We start from the raw sequence: 19,532 nt of genomic DNA on the forward strand, positions 1-19,532 counted from the left end.
CAACACAAGGCAGGAGGATGCCAAGAGACAATTCCCCCAAAAGAGAAGGAGTGGGGTGCCTCCCCCTGAGGCAGAGTTCAAGCAGACCACCCAGGCCCCGCCACTTGCGTACACACAGGAAAAGGGACACTTGGTGACACTGGGGTCTCTGCTCCACAGCTAGGGTGCCAGCAGGGCTGCCTGCTCCACAATGGTGGACCCTGTGCCAGGTAGAGCTGGCAAGGGGGGTGCCAAGGAGCCCAGCTCCAGGTACACCCCACCCCCTTGCCACACTTCCAGCTCCAGGTGGATGTACCTACCGTCCGCCTTGGGGTGCCGGGGGGGCTGACCCTGCCTGGGCTCCAGGCTGGCACCCCCACACCAGCCCAGGCGCCAGGGATATGGGACAGGGGGCGGCAAGAGCGGTACACGGGGCATTATTTAGCAATGTTCTTTTATTTCCAGTTTTAAGGTGAAAAGATGCCTTTAAATCTTCAATTAAATACTCCATAAAGAAAAAAAAAAGGCAAAAAAAATATTTACAAATTCACGTGACCAGTAATTGAATCCTTGTTTTAATAATTACACGTGCGGCTCGTCACATCCGGCGCTCTATAAATACAGGGGACGCGGATGGGGGGGCCGCCCCGTTGCTTGCCCAATTGTGGCCTTAAACGTTTGGGAGGAGGATGGGAGGCTTTGAGGGGAAGGGGGGGGACTCAGCCTGGCCCAGAGAAAAGGGGTCACCCCCCCACCCCCCTCCCCAGCACCCTTCCCAGGTGGTCAGAGCAGGAGCTGGGGGGGACACGACAATTTATATTTAAAATAAAAAACCATGGGGGGGGTCCAGGCAGTGATGGAGAAATAGAGAGAGGACAGGGGAGAGGGAGAAATCACGCTCCTGTCCCCAAACCAAATTTAATAAGTTTATATATATATAATCTCTCTATATTTCAGCAAGAAGTGGGGAGGAGGAAGGGGAGGGAGGAGAGGAGGAATACATCCTCATCCTGTCCCCCCTCCCCATGACATGAGTCCAGGGGTTCTTACACCCCCTCCTGGAGACCCAGGGTGCCTGCACTGGGAGGGGGTAGAGGAGGAGCCCCAAAGGGATCCACCGCAACAGCCGCCGCATCCGTTTATTATCGTGGTGACAAACTAGTACAGGCCTCACAAACAGAACCGGGATGGAGGGCGGAGGGAGAGGAGGAGAACTGAAGAGAGAGAAGGGGGCTGCGGGGGACAAAGCAAGTCCCTCAGCCCCGGCATCACCAAGTCCAGGGGAGCCAGAGGTGGGAGGGATGGAGTTGCTCCCCAGGGTGCCCCTCTCTCTCTCCCCGCTTCCTCCTCCTCCTCATCACGGCTGCTCAGTTGTTGTCCGACTCGTCCTCGGCTTCCCGGAGCCAGGTAAAAAAGGCCGTCACCGATTTGAGAGCCACTCCTTTGCCCTGCTGCTCGGCCGGGTCCTTGCTGGACTCCCACTTGTAGAAAGCCTCCTCCTTGATGACATCCTCATCGTAGAGGGCGTCAAAGAACATCCGCAGCAGGTCTGGGGGGTGACAAAGAGGGTCCCCTGTCATTCCCCAGCCACCAGCCACTCTCCGGGGTTGGAGACGCGCCAGCCACCCCACTCCTCAGCCCGCCTGCCCCGCAACACTCACTGGGAGGCTGGTCCAACTTCACCACCAAGGCTTGCAGTGCGTAGAGCGCCTGGAGCTCCTTCTGCTCATCCCGCAGGTACTTCTGCAGCAGCTTGGCTTGGTTGCGGATAACCAGGGCGTCCACACGGTATGGGTTCTCAACTGCGGGGAGATGGGGCGTGAGAGAGGGGTGGCCTGCACAGAATGACACCCCCCCCCACCTCACCCTGGTACTCACAGATGATGGCCGAGTGGCACACAGAGGTCATCAGGGCCCTGATAAACGTGTTGGAGGAGACCTGCTGCTCGCTCAGGTTGGCCTGGAGGAGGGAGGAGAGAGGGGCTGTGAGGTAGGGAGGGAGCCAGGAGGGAGTCTCCAGACCCACAGGTGCTGCGCCAGCTCCCTCACCTCGATCCAGTCATATATTCTTTGGTTGTTGGGGTTCTCCTTCAGCAGCTCGTCCATCTGCTTATACAGCTCCTCTGAGGTCAGCTCCTTGCGGCTCGGCGTGTCTGAGCTGTCCCCCAGCGTGTACTCCAATTTCTGGCAGAGATAAGCTGTTAAAGGTAGCACGAGGGAACACCACGCTCCCAGCAGCAGGACCGTCCCCACGCCCCACCCCCCACAGCCCATCTCTGCAGGGCTCCCACCTGCTCTGTGACAAATTTGTTGACATCCTGATCCTCAGGCAGGAATTCCTTCCAGCTCAGGCCCCCATCCCGCCACAGCTTGCCTGCGGTCTTCTGACTCTGCAGGACAGACAGACAGTTGGCATCAGCACTCCACACCCTCCATCTCCAGGGAGAGAGGTAGCGCAGCTTAGACATGACACCACTATAACCCAGACAGGGCAAGGTATGGCCCCTGCTGTCCCCTCTGGTGGCAGAGGGCTTCAATCCTCACATGCCAACCTGCCCCCCAAGCCAGCAGTTACACAAGCCCTGTGACTTACCATGCCCTTGCACAACAAGCCCAGCACCTCGACCAGCAGCGTGGTGGCCTTCCCAATGGGCACCAAGGGCTTCGTTATCTCCCTGTGGAGCACAAAAGACTCAGCTGATCTACTTGTCCTCAGAAGTCCCTCTGGTGGCCCCCCTGGCAGGCCCACAGCCCTCACCTGAACAGCTCCTCCATGGGGATGCCATCCTCCTGCAGGATGGGGGTGATGAGCTCAGCCAGGTACAGCCAGATGTGCGGGATGTCAATTTCCATGTCTTCTGCCATCTCCAGGATCTCCCCTAGCCTGCAGGGCAGAGGGGGGGCCGTTGGGATCCAGCAGCCCCTGTGTCCTCAGAGAGGAGGGACCTCAGGAGGTCTCAGTGATGAGCCCTGCTGAAGGCAGGGCCAAAATTCAAAGCCAGGCTGCCCCGCCCCTCACCCTTTGTAATACTGCTCCTTGGAGAGTGTGCCCGCCTTCACTAGCTGGCACAGCAGGACCCCCATGTGCTCGCGGGAGATAGTGCTCCTCTCCAGCGTGGACTCAATGCCGTTCTGCACGAAGATGTAGAGCAAGGAGGGGCTGCCCAGCTCCTGCACACACTGTAGGGCCTCCTGCAGGAAAAAGTGGGGAGTCAGTTCTGCCTCACAGCCAGCCCCAGCTCCTCTCTTCCCTATCCAGGCACCACCATCACCTTGCCCAGCAGTGCTACTGCCCAGAGAAGCAGAGAGCATGTTATGGGGGCCATACTGTGCTCTGCCAGCCCCTCCTCTCACCTTCATGTCATTGATGTGCAGGTATTCCTCTATGATCGCCTTGGATTTCTTCTCCAGTTCCTCTTCCGACAGCGCAGGCTTGGTGGATGCTGCGGGAGGTGCTGGCTCTTGCTTAACTGTGAGGAGAGAGCAAGGATGAGGCACCACCTCGAACAAGCACAGCACCAGCCTGTGGCCAGATGCCCACCACTCCTCCCCAGCTCACTGCTCTCTCGGCTCCTGTCCCGTTCCTCCGTCATGCTGGCAGCCTTGCGCACGGCCTCAGGGCCACCCTGCTTCTCCCGTTCTCGGCTCCTGTCCTCTGTCTCTTTGCTGAAGCTCCTCTTGGTGAGGGCAGACCTGTTCCTGTCTGCCCGCTCCCCCCGGTCGGGACGCTCCAGGCGGTCGCTGCTCTTCTCCGAACGTGACTCTCGGTCCCTGTCCCCAGCCTTCTCTGACCTGTCACGGCTGGAGCTGCTCCTGGGTGGGAGGAGGATGGATGCAGTGTGAAGACCCCATCTCCACCATCCCTGACCCCAGACTGCAGAGCTCTGCAAGGCAAGACTGTCCCACTCCAATCCCAGCCCCTTTCAGGGCCTCTTCTAGCACTTGACCACCCTCAGGAGACAACACTTTTCCGTTTCTCCCCTATTCCAACTCTAGCCCTTTGCCTTTCACACTGTCTCGTGCCATAGCTGAGCAGAGTCTGGCTGCATCCTGCCCACACCTTTCCCTTGCTGCAGAAGCGGTGAAGTCAGGGCTGTTTTCCACTTCTCCTGAACAAACCCCATTTCAACTCTCCTTGGGGAACCTCATGCTTCAGCCTCTACAGAACTCCCTCCAGCCCATCAATGCCCATCTGGTCCCAGGACCCCCAGAATGGACCCAGCACCCAGGTGTGGTCCCCCAAGTGACAAACAGCAGGGAAGAAGCTAAGGGTGGGGTCAGCCATCTTTGTTGCAAGGACTCACCACCAACGCCCCATCCTGCCATAGGGGATTATCCTGGCCCAGATGCCAGGCTATTTTCAAATGGATCAACCAACCATTGCCCGATTTCGGGGGTTCCTCCCTGGACTGCAGACCAACACCCCTGCACGTCAAGGCAGGGCTGCCCCCTCACCTCTGCACCACACGGCGGGACTCCAGGCTCTCGGCCGGGGTCGACTGCTGGAGCGCTGAGAAGCGGTTCAAGGTGCTCGTGGCCGGTCGCCCTGAATCAGATGCTGGGCGTGAAAAGAGGGGAATCTCAGAGTTCAGCACCTCCCCAGTACAGGAACCACCTGGGGAAGGGACCTCGCTTGCACCCAGCCCCATGCTGCCCACCTGAATCTGCAGGCTTCGCGCCAGAGCCTCCACTGCTGCCTTTGCCCCAGCTCAGCCGCCCGCCCGGTGCAAAGAGCTGGTTGTTGGAGTCAATGGATCCAGGCTGCAGGCAGAGAGACAAGAGTGAGCTCTGCACTCCACAGCAAGGCAGGATTCCAGCCAGGCAGCTGGCTCAGCTGCCCATGCTGCACCGCCAGCCTTACCTTGGTGATCTTCGTTAGTCGACTGGTGTCGATGGGCCGGTTGCCCTTGCTGATGGGCACAGTGTTCCAGCCATCATCTGCCACCAGGCTCCCGCGCCCACCTAGGCACAAGGGGGACAGACATAAGGCACAGTCCGACCTCGAGCAGTGGCCAGCAGCAACAACCCACCCCTGGGAACCCTGGGTGTCCCCTAGCCCGGGCACTCACTGCTGGAGGATGGCCCGGGGGGGCCTCTCCTCTTGTCCTTGGACATGAGCTGCTGCACTTTGATGTGTTCCCGATGCTCCTCCATCTCAGCTTCCTTGTGGATCTGGTCGATGGTTTTGGGGCCCTGGTCTCCTCGCCGCGGCACCCAGCTATTCTGCAGAGGGCAAGGGAGGAAAGAAAGGGACGCTGAGCTGGCTGGAAGATGGAGGCAGAGGCATTCCCCCTTCCCAGTCGTCACACCCTCAAAGGCTCAGGCCAGTCTCCCACCTCAGCCAGTGGAGCTTCCTGAATGCTGTTGCAGCTTTTGGCACAAAAGGGCTCAGTTTCATGAGCCCTCCTGCATTAAACAGCCGCTGGTTACTGTGTGCCCACTATCGCTACCACACTAACCAGGGCTGAGGGCTAGCATGGCGTCTCTAGGGCTGGTCACAGCTTACAGAGCCACCTCTCCCCTCCCGGGGACACAGGGACCACTGGCACTCAGAGGACCAAGCAGGGGACAGAGAACAGTCCCTTTGCAACAGCAGGCCACATGCCTTACCCGTCTGAGGTCAATCACATCCTGCAGCATGAAACGGATTCGGGATGATGTCTTCTTCTCTTTGATAATCTTCTCCATCTGATTGAAGTACTGGTCCATCCTGGGCTATAGAGGGACAGGGTCACGGTTACATGCCTCCCAAAGGCAAGGGCAGGGCAAGGCAGGGCAGGGCAAGGGGTACCTTGGCCTTCTCAAAGTCCAAGTCCTTGCCAATGGTGGTCAGCAGGCGGCAAAGGCACTCGAGAGATTCCTCATCATGGTTTTTGAGCAGCTTCACCACACAGTCATGCATGATGGCTTCTGTCAACATCTTCAGCTTGAAGAGCTCTCCAATGAACTTGATGTTGCCCAGGGATCGCCGGCGGGCCTTGTCCCGCGCCTCCTCCAGCTCGTCTTTCATGCGTGCCTTCTCCTCGGGCTGCAGAGAGGGCACAGCAGGGCAGCTCAGAGCCTGATCTGCCCCGAGGACACCCACACCAGCCCTAAACTGCAGCTCCCACCCCAACTCACAGCACTGGCATCGTCCATCTCCTTCTGCCGCTTCTCAAAGATCTCGTCATCATCCTTGTCCTTCTCAAACTCCTTCTGGCAGCGGTTGAGCAGCAACTTGCGGAAGTTCACAGTCACTGTGGGCTTGTCTGTTGTGGGCACTTTGAGCTGCAGGGAGAGATATAACCCAGGTGAGAAGTGTGAGTCCTGTCTCCCGCAAAAGCTGGCCAGCTAAGGCCCAGACACTGCTCAAACCACGGAAAAACCACCCTACACCCTCACAACCCTCATTCAGGCTAGACACGAGGAAGAAGTTTTTTACAATGAGGGTAGTAAAACACTGGCACAGGTTGCTCAGAGAGGTGGTAGTTGCTCCAACCCCGGAAACATTCAAGGCCAGGTTGGACAGGGCTCTGAGCAACCTCAACTAGTTGAAGATGTCCTTGCTCATTGAAGGGGGTTGGACTAAGGACCTTTGAAGGTCCCTTCCAACCCAAACTATTCTATGGTGACCTGCTAAGGTTCTGGACTTGGCCTTCCAGCCACATGCCCCAGTTTCCCCACCCCACAAGGAAGGACCAGCACCTTGCTGAGCTCAAGCAAGGCCCCCAAACAAATCCCTGCCAGATCAACTGGAGCCCAACCGAGTTCCTGCTCACCCCCATAAGGCAACGGCACATGTTGGCATAGGCAACAGAGAAGTTTGGCTCCGAGATGGCCTTCTCGAAGACGAGGTCGATGACACCCTTGAGCCGCTCCTCTGTGTCGATGGACAATTCCATCACCTGCTTCATCAGCTGCTGGAACATCTGAGGTGTCAGCTTGTTGAGGATGCTGCGGACGCGGCGGAGCAGTTCCTGTGAGGACAGCAGGGTCAGCGAGAGCTGGGCACACCACCCCCTTCCCTCCCGCCACCCGTCTGCTCCAGCTCCCACCTGCGTCTTGATGTTCTCAGGATCCTCCTCCTCAGAGGCACGCTTGCTGCTGGGTTTCCAGGCCTTCTCAGCTTTGTTCAGCTTGACGTCCTCGTTGAGGGACACAGTGGCAATGATTTTGCGAGGTTCCTTCCTCTGGCTCTGCTGGGAGCGGCGAGGACCCAACCCTGAGGGCTGACACATGAAGAAGAAACTCACCTCTTTGCTCTGGGATCAGCCAGGCTGGTTCCTGGGGTGTCCCCATCTGCCTGCTCAGATCCTCAGCTCCATCACGGACATCAGTGGCCCAGACACAGTGGCTCAAAGGCTTGATCATCACAGAGAGGCAGAGGGGGACGGCGTGGGTGAAGTGAGGAGATACTCACCAGGCCACGGTTGCCCATGACGGGCCGGCCGAGGTTAGCGAAGGAGGGGGTAAAGTCGGGGCTGCAGTTCATGCCGCTGAGGCGGATGGGGTCAAGTGCCCGCAGTGGGGTCTTGTTGGCCTGCGAAGGTACACAGGGCTGAGGATGCCCGGGGGGCAGAGGAGCGGGATGGATCCATCCCCCAGCCTCAGCGCCGGGACAAAGAAATGGAAAAACAGCCCCAGAGGTGCCCCCACGCATCATTCCCCCAGCTCAAGGCTCATTGTAGAGGCTGCAACAGGACCCCGAGCACAGCAAAGTCCCAGTTCTGCCTTGACAAGGAGCAGAGCCAGACCCCCACCCATGTACCACCCATGCTACCCAACCTTCCAGGGCCGCACCAACCTTGTCCAGCACCACGTCTGTGATCTGGGGCAGCCCCTCGGGTTTCTGCATGCTGGCAAAGATGAACTGGAAGCCCAGTAGGAACTCCCGGTCATATCGCTTCTTCTCCTCAGGGTTCAGTGGCTTCCATTGCTCTGCAGCAGGGGCAGAGGCAGACCTTGACATGGGTTGTTCCCATATCCTCTACCCTCAAGCTATGGCAGGTCCAGGCCCACCCAGGGACTAGCGAGGTGGGATGCAGACAACTACAGAGCTGCACCAGCCTGATACACCATGAGCATGAAGCTGCTTGCTTAGAAAGCAAGCCTGATGCCACCAGCTCCCTGTCTCCTGCCAGGCTTCTCGCACTGGGGTCTCTGTCCCCAAGCCTGGCACGGGGTGGGGGACAAGATGGGAGGAGAGTGTGAGGTTTAGGACAGTTGGACCATGCCACCCCCACCCTCCCCACTGCTGGGTCCAGAGATGGTGGGTCCCAGCTGAGGTCTGGGCCAAGGCACAGCTCACCTTCCTTGTAGCGGTACTTCTGGTCAGCAGTCTGGCCCTTCTCCGGCGCCAGTTTGTCCTCCTTCTCCTCCCATGTCTCCTCTGACTCTTCCTGTGGACGGGCAGGGGCCGCGTCCTCCACTTCACGGGCAGGGGCAGACGTGGGGGGCTTGTTCTCTGCCTCTGAGGCACTGTCACTGATCTGAGACTGCATTGGGAGGGCAGGGACAGCAGTCAGCCCTGAAGCCTGGTCCTGCCCCCTCTGCCCTGCAACCCAGGCATCTGCGCCCCCTCAGATCCTCATTACCATCATGGAACATCAGTGGCCCAGACACGATGGCACAAAGCAAAGTTCATCACAGGAGGAGATGGGACATGGGGAGGCCCCTGGACACCCCGGGGATACTCACCTCTTTAAAGGCATCCAACAAATCGCCTACTGCCTCCTTCTTGTTCAGCTCCTTCATCCTCCGCTTTTTCTTTGGCACCGACACGGCGACTAAGAGGAGAGGCGGGGAGGTGAGGCACAGAAACCCTCACAGTCCCCCACTTATCCTCATGCTAGCATTCAGGTCACCAGCAAGGCACTGGTAACACTGGGCCAGCTTCAGGATGGGGACACAAGAATATGGTCCTGCCACCCCAGCACAGCCCCTTCCCCAAACATTCCATGTACCCACCTGGCCACCTGCGGACCTCACATACAGCGCACCAAGACACCCCGCTCCCTGAGCACACACCCCAGAACACACCCCACACAGACACACCTCACACCTCTCCCCATCTGGCCACTGCACCCCAATTTACCCTGCACCTCTCCAAAGCACACATTCACGCCTCTTTCCCATCCTCTTCAGGGGACACCCACAGACACCCACGTCCTGGTACAGGGACACCCCCACGCACACCTCTGCCCCCACGTATCCTCCCTCCCTGGCACCCCCAGACACTCCACACAGAGGTGCTCCCGGAAGCACACCTGCTGTCAGGTCACACTTCCATAGTCCCCCTGTACCCCTACAGAGTGCTCTGTGTGAACACGTCCTGTGTACCTATCTCCCTTGTCCTCCCCCAGCATCCCTGCAGAACCCCCACGCTCCTATGCAGGGTGCTAAAAAAAAAAAAAACAACAACAAACCAACACATAGCTTCAACCCACTTTCCCCAGGCACCCTGATGTATTTGCACACCCCTACACAGGGTGATCCAACAGCTACACCCCCAGTCAAGGGAATGGCAGGAAGATTTGCCAGGGGTGGTTTAGGTTGGACATGAGGAAAACGTTCTTCACCCAGAGGGTGCTGGACACTGGAACAGGCTCCACAGGGAGGTGTCACAGCCCCAAGCCTGACAGTGTTCAAGAGGCATTTGGACAACGCCCTCAGACTCATGGTAGGAACTTTGAGGTTGACCTGTGCAAGACATGAGCTGAACTTCATGATCCTTGTAGGTCCCTTCCAACTCAAGAACACACTGTGATTTTATGATCTCCCCTGCCACCCCTCCACCTCCCCATATTCTCCTGGACAACTGGAGACAGCCCTCAGATACAGCCCCAACATACCCACACTGCAACCCTGCATTAGGCATCTGCATACACCCACCGTACCCCACCAAGGTGACCCCTCCACACCACTCAAGGCCCACCCTGGGGCACCCCGCACACCCAAGCCCAGCATTCCCAACCTTGTGCAGTCGCCTCCAAGGTCTGCGAAGGGGCAGGGGCCGGGCTGGAGCTCCGCTCCTGGGCCTCGCTGGGGCCTTCGCTCTCCTCCTCCTCCTCCTCTGCCGGGGGTGACGCAGGGGTGCCAGGTTGCGCTGGCTCCTCAGGCTCCGAGATGGGGCTGATGTCCAACTCGGGCTGCTCCTCGCTCGGTTCTGCTTTGCCAGTGCCCTCCACCCCGTTGGGCAGGGGCAGCTCCTCGGGCTGGGCGATGGGGGAGTCCAGGGCGGGCGCCGGCACTGGGTTGGGTGCTGGCACCACCGCAGGCATCAGCTGGCATACGGGCATCTCAGAGACCGGCTCGGGCACCTCCTCCAAGACCCCGTTGGCCTCAGCAGGGGGCTCGACAGCAGGCTCGGGGCAGGGCTCTTCCTGGGCTGGCGTGGGGCTGGGGGAGGCGGGTTTGGCGGGTGCTTCAGGGGCCTGCGGTACAATGAGTGGCGGCGACGGCACGGCCGGCACCGGGGCCACGGCTGGCATCGAGGGAACAACAGGCACCGATGGCACCTCGGGGGGTGCAGGTGCCTGTGGGGCAGGCTCTGGGAGGGGAATGGTGACCGCCTCCTCCTCCATGGCCACCGTGTCCATGTCGGGCGCAGGCACGAGGGGCAGCTCCACAGTCCCTGGCACTGTAGTGATGGCGCTAAACGTCTTGTGCGGGTCGGGCGGCGCCTCGCCCAGCTCCACTTTAGTGTCCGCGTCCATGGGGGGCTCCATTGGCACCAGCGTCATGGCTGAGAGCACCACGGGCTCCACCTCGGGGATGAGGGGAGGGGGAGGAGACGGAGACGGGGACGCTGACTTGCTGGGCTCCAGGGAGATGGGCTTGCTCACCACCAGCGCGGGCTTCGGGCGGTCATCTGCAAAGGGAGGTCGTGTTAATGGGGGACTCTCCAATCCCCAGCTGACCCTGCATCTCCCCCCTAGACCCCTCCAAGAGCAGCAGGGACAGATATGCCAACCCATATAAAAAATGGGCAGCAGGGACAACAAGGGTATCCTGCAGTGCCCAGGGGACAGCTGGGGTGAGCAGGCACCCCCCACAAACTCTCCTGGACTCAACACAGGGACACTGGCTCCCACATCTGTACGGAACACGGTTGAACCCACAGTCCACAGGTGAATTGGGAAAACGGTGGGACTGGCACCTCTGTCCCCACAGTGCCCAGGACAGGGAGCCTGGTAGCAGCCGTGCCAGCTGGCACACCCACCCTGGCACGGGTGCTTACCTGGCCGGACAATAACTGCTACATGGGAGGTTTCTCCATTGGCGTGGGGCTCCAAACCGCTTCCAGCCTGAGGATGCAAAGAGGGGGTTCAGCAGGGCCCCATGTACCTCTGCTGCCCCAGTGGCAGAGTCAGGGGGTGCCCTTACCTGTGGAGGGGTGGGGGTGGATGAGGTCCTTGCTCCGGACATGATTTCTTCAGTGATGTCTTTGCCACCTTGGTTGGGGTCTCGTATCCGGATCTGTCCGTGGGCCAGGGCAGAGCAGGAGAAGATAGCAGTAGGGTGGGTGGACACAGAACACGGACCAACCCCTCTCCCCAGGCCTGACACCCCCGGGACACCCCCTTCTCCAAGGGGAGAGCTGAGCAGCTCATTTAGTGCTGTCCCTGTCCCACCCATGTGCAGACTGGGGACAGATGGGTGCCACATCCCCACAGGACACAGTGCCCCACTGACACCAGGCTGTCACGATGCCCAGTGGGCAGGGATGGCACAGGACAGGGCAAGTCTGGCAAGCCATCCTGCCAGGTGGTGACAGCCAGCACCACATCCCCAGGCCAGTGCCCACTTCCAGGAGTTGGGGGACCTCAAGACTGCATCACCATGCTGGCACAGGGTATACAGGACTGCCCTGCCTCAGGGACAGCATGAGACCAGCCTCAGCACGTAAACATGGAAGCAAGCCCTGTGGCACCCCAGGTACAGCCTGGACACACAGCAGCAGGAGCCACTGGACACACTGCTAGGGGGTGACACGCAGGTCAGGGACTCCGGTGGGGGGCAAAGCACAGCCACGGGTCTTGTTCTCCCCATCCCCAACCAACCTTCTCCCAGGGCAGTGAAAATAGAGTTTGAGGGGCACTGAGGCCACCCCCTGATGATAAAATTCCAGCATCCCCCTCCCCAGCCCGGCAGCAGCCCATATCCCCCAGCACGGGGCCATGCCGGCAGCTGCCCGGCCCCCCCGCTATAAATAGGCCCCACAGGAGGCCTCTGAGCACCGGCATCTCCGGGAGCAGACAGCAGTTGGCAGCCGCAGCACCCCCACCCCCCGGGAGCTGTGACTCAGCACAACGCTGCCCGTCGGGACAGCCAAGGTCGCCAGCACCCATCCTCGCAAACTCCGGTTCCCCCACTGAGCCCCCCAGCCTGGGGGAGGGAAATGGCCTCACACCATCCCCCTTCCCCAGCATGCTGCACCTCATCCCAGCCCAACCCAGGGCTGGCACTGCCCCCCACCATGTGCAAATCCCCCGCGTGCCCGGAGGCAACAGCACCTTACCGTCTTGCGCTCTCGTTTTGGTGGAATCGGTGGCTGTTGGCTCACTATAACCTGGGCGGTGGGAACCCCCGCCGGGAACTGCTGTACCCCCTGCGCTGGGTAATAAGCACCCGCTGGAGGAGAGGAGAGAGCATCAGAGGGACCGGCCAACCCAGATCCTCCAAGCCCGTCCTGGGGACCCAAAAATTCCCCAAACACAGGGGTCTGCCGGGAGCCTGGAGAGCCCGTGCCACTCTGCAGCTAACCCCCATTCCATCCAGCCTGGATCGTCCCAACCAGCCCGACAGGCCCGACCGAATTCCTTCCCCGTGAAACAGAGCGTCCTCGCGCCACCCCCACGCCCAGCTGGGCCCCGCCGTGCCCACCGGCTCCACGCCACCGCCAGCCCTGCCGGGACGCTCGGCCATGCCGGCTGCTGGCGTCCCAGCTCCACGGGCATTCGGTCGCCTTCCTGCCAGTGCTCTTATCTCCCCGGAGCCGGCACCAGGCTGAGGGCGGCACCAGGCAGCCCTGTCCGCACCCTCCATTCACACCCAGGCCAAGGGGCTCCCCATGCAGCCCCAGCCCCCAGTGAGGCCAGCCCAGAGAAGGGAGCTGTGCTGGGGACCAGAGGCAAAGCTGGACCCCATCCAGGGCTGGCACAGCCCCTGAGAGACACTCCGCTCCTCCCAGGGCATTCGTGAGCATCACCCCTAGAGCAGTGCCGCGAGGATGGGGGTGTCAGGAGGGACAGGCACAGCTGGGCTCTGGCACCAGGTTCTTCCCAGCTGTGCTGAGACTCAACTCTAATGTGCTCTGGTGACTGCCATGTCCCTGAGCCAGGGACCCTTCTCTCTACCCAAGGGGGACACGGGGACACTCGACAGGCATGGGAGAAAGGAAGGAGTGTGACCCCAAGCTGCTCAGCCCTGGGGACCAGGAGGGCTGGCCTGCCTCACCAAGGAGTGTGCCATGCTGTGCCAGGCCACCCACCCAGCCCTGTGGGCAAGTAGCACACTGCTGCCAGCTCCCAGGGGAACAGCCACAGCCCCAAAACAGAGGTGGGGCGCAAACCCATCCCAGGAGCCCACAGAGACATCCAGGGGATGCCCCAGCACCAGGCATGAAGCCGTGCCCTGGCCCAAGTGCAGGAGCCGGCTGCTGCCGGGGGCCACCTCCGTCCTCTGAGGGGCTGGCTGGGCCTGAGGACAAGAGGGAGGGAAGATGGGCACATACCTGGCTCAGGAGAAGCCCATCGCTGCCCTGGTTATGCCTTGCTGCCATGCTGGGGCTGGGCCGGAGGCCTCAGCTCACATTTCTGTGTCTGCTGGGCCTCCCAGGACCGACCAAGCCTAAATATAGTCACAGCCCGGGTGGCCACACGCAAGCAGGGGGAGGGAGGGGGGGCTGCTCACACCACTGCTCCCCAGCGCCGGGAGAGGGCAGGCACAGCACGGCACCGGCACCCCCAGCTCAGCTCCTTGAGGAGCGGGGAGCTGAGGGGAGATGTCACCGAGCACAAAACTGCTCGACCCCTTGACAGCAAGTGAGGGGTAACAGGGGATAAAGTCTGCCCTGACCTTCCACCAGGAGAGTTAAACATTAAACAACCCCGATTTGGAAAAGGGTGGGGGTGGATGAACAGGTGGGACATGATGCACAACCCTCAGTGCTGCTGGGAGACAGGAAACACCCCTTGCCCCCCAAAACAGCCTGTAATGGAGTCACAGAGAAAACCTCAGGGAGCTGGCAAAGGCAGAGGGGTCTGTGCTCAGCTCCTGAGTGCAGGGAGCTGCAGGGAGGCCAGTGGCAGGGCAGTAAAAAAAAAAAAAGGAGGGAGTGCTGGGTCTGGAAGAGCACCATGGAACAAAGCAACCCTCCCAGTATGTACCGTAAGTCCCAAACTCTGGGGGGTTTGTTCCAGGGTAAAAACTAGGGGCGCCAGCCTGGACCGGATACTGCTGGGTCGGGACGACGTACGTGGAGCGACCCTGCAATGGTGAAGAAAGATCAGTTACTTCCTGCACGGGGTACAGACCTACCCTCAAACAACAGACATACCCCAAAACCTTCCTGCAAGGTGGCTGGATGCCAGGGCAGGGAGCAGGATCCAGGCAAAGTGGGAAACAAGCACCTCGGACGGCTGCCGTGAGGGGGGGGCAGTGCTGCCTCTCTACAGAGCTGGACAACACCCTGCTCAAATTGGTGGGTACTTGGAGAGCTGGGGGATCCCCTCCACCCCCCCAACACAGGCCTGTGCTCCAAACCCAGGCAACACCCCCTCCTCACCAGTGCCCAACCCAGCCCCCTCCCACAGAGCCCAGGGCATGGATGGCCCTCACCTGTCCAGGGATGTAATAGGCTCCTTGGGAGGGTGTGTAGGAGATCTGGGAGGGTATCATCATCACCTGGGAAGCGGCTGGATACACATGGGCAGGGGGGCCGGGCCGGGCCGTCGTGTTACTCGGTACGCGGGACGCGCTGGCGGGAGGCTGCGCCCTGTTCTGGTAGAAATGCTTGGGGAGAGATGGGGCATGGCGTCAAGCGGGGTACCAGCACCCCAATGCTGCACCCACACACCCGAGCCGGGAACCCTCTCCCACCCCACACTACGGGGAGCAGCCTAGCAGTGCACATCACCCCAGAATGTCAGCCTGGGGAGGGGGAAGCAGCTCCAGGGGAGATATGGAAAGGGGGAAACCCCCACCCCAGCCCCACTGGGACGTAACACCCCAACCTCCCTGGAGCTGACCCCCACCCCGGCACCATCCTGTCCTCACACACCTGTGGGGCCACCTGGGTCCACCCACCCCAGCTCATGCCCGGTGCAGCCCTGTCCCAGTCCTGGTGGGGCCAGCAGCTCCAGCGCCCGGAACCGGCCACAGCCGCACACAGCTCGGCGGCAGCAGGTCCCAGCGTGCTCCGCACCGTTTCCCGGTGCTCGCCTGGAATGCTGGGATTTGTAGTCCCGCCGTGCCCAGTCACGCTGGAGCCGGACAGCCGGGGCACACGGAGCCGGCTGTTTGTCCTCCAGCCCATGCCGTGCAACCCGACCCGGCTTCTTTGCCGGGCAGGAGCATCCCCTGGAGCAGCGGCTCAAGTCTCACAGTGAACGGGCAAGAAAGGGTCCGCGCACGCACCCAGAGCAAGGAGAAAGCATTACCTGAAGAGACCTGAATCCTCCCTTTAAGCAAGCGCACGCATACAGAGGGAAAAGGGGAAAGAGAGATAGGAGTTACCTGCATTAGGACAGGGTTTGGACACAGGTGGCTGGCAGAGGAGGGGACAGGAAGCTGGGGAGCCCTTTTCCCAGTGCCCACATCCCAAATCCACCAGCGTGTCCCTTGCAGGGATCCCTCCAAGGGGCAGGGAAGGGTTTGAGGGGCTCCCAGCCAGCACAGCTGATCTGTCCCCAGCAGCTCCCCCACACAGAGGTCTGATGGAGGTCCAGAGCCTTACAGGCACCACAGGGCCTTGGAGACCCCCACAAAGTGGGAAGGAAGAGGAATAAGGGCACAGGCAGAAGAGGCAGCCTGGGCTGGGGTTAGCACAGGCACAGCCACAGGTTCATGCAAGGAGGAAATTGGGGTGACACTGCAGGGAAACCCACCCCACTGCCAAAGTCAAGCAGGTATCCCCCCACCTTCCCCAGATCAGCCTGTCGACCAGCTTGGGGGTCCCTGTTTGCTCCCCAGCCCCTTCAGGCCCAGGGTGGGTGTTTCTGTGCAGTGTCAGGGCCAGGTGCTGTGCATGCAAGGTGGGGGAAGCGGGTTAGTACCTGCTGGTGAATAGCCCGAGGCCCTGCTGGAAACTGAGAGGAGGAGAGGGAGGTTTGGGGCAGGGGAGGAAGGAGAGAAGAGCAGTCACTCAGTGGCCATCCCCAGCCAGAGGCATCTGCCCACCACCCCACAGCCAGGAGGTCCCCAGGCAGCAGTTGTGGTCCAGATCACAGACACACTCCCCCTTGAAGACACACGCTGGTCCTGGGAGGCACCCAGTGCTCCACACACCCCAAGCACCGTGGCAGTGGGAGCTACTCAGCCAGGAGGCAGAAAGCTGCTGGATATCCCCCATCACCCCCTCCAAGGTGGAGCAAAGCCCTTACCTGGCGCGGCTGAGAAGGCGTATTCATTTGTGAGGTCGGTGCCGGGTTAAAAACCACAGGTGCCGTCTGACCGGGTGGGAACGTCGGCTGGAGGGAGGCAGGGAGGGAAGGAGATGGCACCTCTGTCCCCAGCACAAGCCAGGGAGGCAAAGCTGGGTCCCCCCACCCTGAAGGGGCCGGTTACCTGCGGCAATCCGGGAGAAGGGGCAGGGTGCGGGGCTGTCGGGGCTCCTCCTGTGGGCTGTGGAGCTTTGTTCATTTCATGGGGTTGTGCATAAGGATCCCCTCGCTATCTGTGGGGACAGGGACAGAGGGTACAAGCTGGAGGTGGGCAGCTGCCCAGGCATCTATCTCCTGTCCATATCAGCCCCAAAAATTGGGCACCTCTACCCCTTTGCATAAAATCAGGCACGAGCCATACCCCACAGACACCACGTCACCAGGGCACAGATCCCTGGCCACCTCCTCCTCCCCTAATGGGCACAGGGAGAGGGTGGGCACCACCAGGCCCCACCAACCTATGGAGCAAAGCCCCCTGTTGTGCCCCAAACCCAACTGTGCCCACTGGCAGGACTGACCCTGCAGAGCCTGGCCGAGCACCCCACACAAGCACGTACCAGTGGCTGTGACCACTGCCAGCACCCAGGCCACTACCAGCTCCAGGGCCTGGGTGGGCCGGCGGCACCCCGGCGTCAGCCGTGCCCGGCTCCACCCCGGCTGACCTACTAAGCATTTCCCCTGGCTGGCCAAACCTGTTCCTCCCAGAGGTGTCCCCAGCACACACTGCAAATGCCTACCAGTGAGGGCAGGGAGCAGCTCCGGCATCCCCCCCACGCTGCCAGTGCTCCTGCCTGCTGCCCTGCCCGGAGGAGCCCACAGCCCCCCGCAGCCACCAGCTCCCAGGTGCCCAGGCACGGCTATCCCAGGAGGGACTTGGCAGCCACTGCCGCTCTCCCCGCCCCAGTGCAAAGGCCGCTGGGGCAGGAAGAAGAGGCGGTGCCCCCCACCATGCCAGGGAGCACCCCATGGCACCCGGCAAGTCCACTGACAGCTAGGGCACCCGTAGGAGCAGCCGACAGTGTCTTCTGTAACCTGACGCCCGGCTGCGTCAGCACTGCCGGCCCCCCGGCCCCACCACGGGGCATTGCCAAGCACGTCCCGCGGACACCAGGTCCCGCCGGCACCCCTGGGCCACGGGGTGCCCTGTCCCCCCCAGGACTGTACCCTGATGTGGGGGGGTGTCACCCCATCACAGGGGTCCCCACAGCCACGAGCGCGATGGGTCCTGCTGGGGCTTTGGGAGGTGGTGGGGTCTGAGCTGCAAGCCCCAGTGCTCCTCACAGCCCCCAACTCACCAGGACAGCAATGGCCCAATACGCCTGTGCTGCCCAGCCCTGGGACACAATGGCCTGGGCCACTTTAACTCAGCCTTGGCACCGGTCACCCCAAAAAGGGGAGGGGGGTCACACAGGGGAGAGGACACGCGGGGACAGCCCCAGTGAGGGCAGACCCGGCCTCCCACCACCAGAACAACCAGGAGCGAGCGGGATACTCACCCCCCCGCGGGAAAAACCTGGGCCGGCTGAGCGGGCCTGCAGAGACCGTTCATCCGACTGACTTGGAGAGAGGAGGGAGGGGGAGAGAGAGATCAGCCCGGGCCCCGCACCGCCCCCTCCCCGGCCGGCCCGGCAGTGCCCGGGGTGAGGCAGGTCCCGTCCCGGAGAAGGGAAGAGGAACTGCCAGGGGCTTTTGTAACAGGAGGAGCCGCCATGGCCGTTGCCTCCCCCGCGCCGGGAGAGGCCGGGGCCTGCGCTGGGCCCGCAGCCGGGGCGGGGGATGCCTGCCCGAGCCCGGGCCCTGGGGGGGCCGGGGCAACCAGGCCCCATCCGATCGGGGCACCGGAGGGGGAAGGCAGCGCTCCGCGGCAGCGGGGACTGAGGCGCTGGGCACCCAGGGAGGACAAGGCGGGGATCCCCGACGGCGAGGCCGCGCTAGGCCGCGGAGCAGCCGGCCCCACCAGGCCCGAACACGGCCTCGCCCCCAGGCCGCGGCTGCGCTGCCGGCTCCGTCCCGGGGCGGCGGGCGGGCCTGGGGCGCCGGCACCATCTTGGCGGCAGAAGGAGGAGGCGGGAGAGGCCGCGGCAGGGCCGGAGCGGCGGGCGCGGCGCGGGGCCCGGTGGGGCATCCGGCGGCCCCGCTCCCCCCCGCGGCGGCGGCGGGCTCTGCCAAGGACACGTGTCACTGCCGAGCTCCGCCATGGCCGGCGGCTCCGCCGGCACCGGCGGCGGCGCGGGCGGGTGCGGCGGAGCGGGGACGACGGGGCACGCACCACGTGCGGCGGCGGGCCTAGGCAGACGCGGCGGCGGGCGCACGTGCGCGGCGGCGGGGCGCACCGGCCGGCACGTGGGCGCGGAGCTGCGCCGCGCGAGACCCCCGGGGCGGCGAGGCCGGGCCGGGCCCGGCGGGGAGCGGAGCGAGACGGGGCCGGGCACGGGAGGGGGCCGGCGGCGGCGGGGCGGCGCCCACGTGGTGGCGGCGGCAGTGGCGGCGCGGCGGGGCCCGGCGGCGCGAGGCCTGGCCCGGCGGCGCGCGGCCCGGTACCGGTACCCCCCTCCCCCCCACGTCCGCCCACCCCCCCGCGGCGCGCGCCCGCCCCGCCCCCGCCCGTTACCTTCAGTCTCCTTCAGCGCGCGCGGCCCGACGCAGCCGCAGCGCAGCGCAGCACGACCATTTCCGGAGCCGCGCCGCGCGCAGGGGCGGGGCCGGGCGCCGCCGTGGGGGGAGGGGCGCGGGGGCGGGGCGCGCCGGCCACCGCCTGGAGCCGCTGCGGGCTCCGCCCCGCGGCACGTGACGCCGCCGCCGTCACGTGACGAGGCGAGGAACGCCCCCTCCGCTCCTTCCGGCTGGACACGCCCACCGCGCCGGCCCGCCCCCGCACAGCCCGTGCGGGAGCACGTGGCGCGACGCCGC

At 62.6% G+C, this 19,532-nt stretch overlaps 1 protein-coding gene and 2 non-coding genes across 16 annotated transcripts; all 3 read right to left on the reverse strand.

Annotated features, from left to right (window-relative positions):
- Window positions 1-416: 416 nt before the first annotated feature.
- On the reverse strand, window positions 417-19,372 carry EIF4G1 (eukaryotic translation initiation factor 4 gamma 1). 14 transcript variants are annotated; one of them, XM_065844068.2, is made up of 35 exons: window positions 19,234-19,341; window positions 18,119-18,179; window positions 16,747-16,851; window positions 16,563-16,649; window positions 16,236-16,268; window positions 15,621-15,641; window positions 14,800-14,973; window positions 14,349-14,448; window positions 12,479-12,591; window positions 11,344-11,436; window positions 11,198-11,264; window positions 9,932-10,828; window positions 8,656-8,744; window positions 8,267-8,453; window positions 7,763-7,896; window positions 7,379-7,516; window positions 7,014-7,187; window positions 6,738-6,935; window positions 6,100-6,246; window positions 5,771-6,007; window positions 5,590-5,694; window positions 5,049-5,202; window positions 4,841-4,941; window positions 4,638-4,740; window positions 4,435-4,537; window positions 3,539-3,792; window positions 3,334-3,449; window positions 2,999-3,171; window positions 2,738-2,863; window positions 2,573-2,654; window positions 2,271-2,369; window positions 2,029-2,163; window positions 1,858-1,939; window positions 1,641-1,781; window positions 417-1,528 (listed from the first exon to the last, which is right to left on the reverse strand). In XM_065844068.2, exons 3-35 carry the CDS (start codon window positions 16,819-16,821, stop codon window positions 1,347-1,349), a joined length of 4,920 nt encoding a protein of 1,639 aa, XP_065700140.1. In that variant the 5' UTR covers window positions 16,822-16,851; window positions 18,119-18,179; window positions 19,234-19,341; the 3' UTR covers window positions 417-1,346. The 14 variants fall into 14 exon arrangements, with proteins under 14 accessions (XP_065700140.1, XP_065700137.1, XP_071668728.1 ...); XM_065844065.2 differs by having other exon boundaries at window positions 16,747-16,855; XM_071812627.1 differs by having other exon boundaries at window positions 18,119-18,175; window positions 19,234-19,320.
- LOC136105523 (small nucleolar RNA SNORD66) lies at window positions 7,262-7,334 on the reverse strand. The gene has a single exon (XR_010651970.1). It is a non-coding gene; the product is annotated as a small nucleolar RNA SNORD66 (small nucleolar RNA).
- Window positions 8,534-8,610, reverse strand: LOC136105522 (small nucleolar RNA SNORD66). The gene has a single exon (XR_010651969.1). It is a non-coding gene; the product is annotated as a small nucleolar RNA SNORD66 (small nucleolar RNA).
- Window positions 19,373-19,532: the final 160 nt, after the last annotated feature.

The sequence above is a fragment of the Patagioenas fasciata genome, chromosome 9, assembly GCF_037038585.1.
Source record: "Patagioenas fasciata isolate bPatFas1 chromosome 9, bPatFas1.hap1, whole genome shotgun sequence".
In the NCBI taxonomy this organism is placed as follows: Eukaryota; Metazoa; Chordata; class Aves; order Columbiformes; family Columbidae; genus Patagioenas; species Patagioenas fasciata.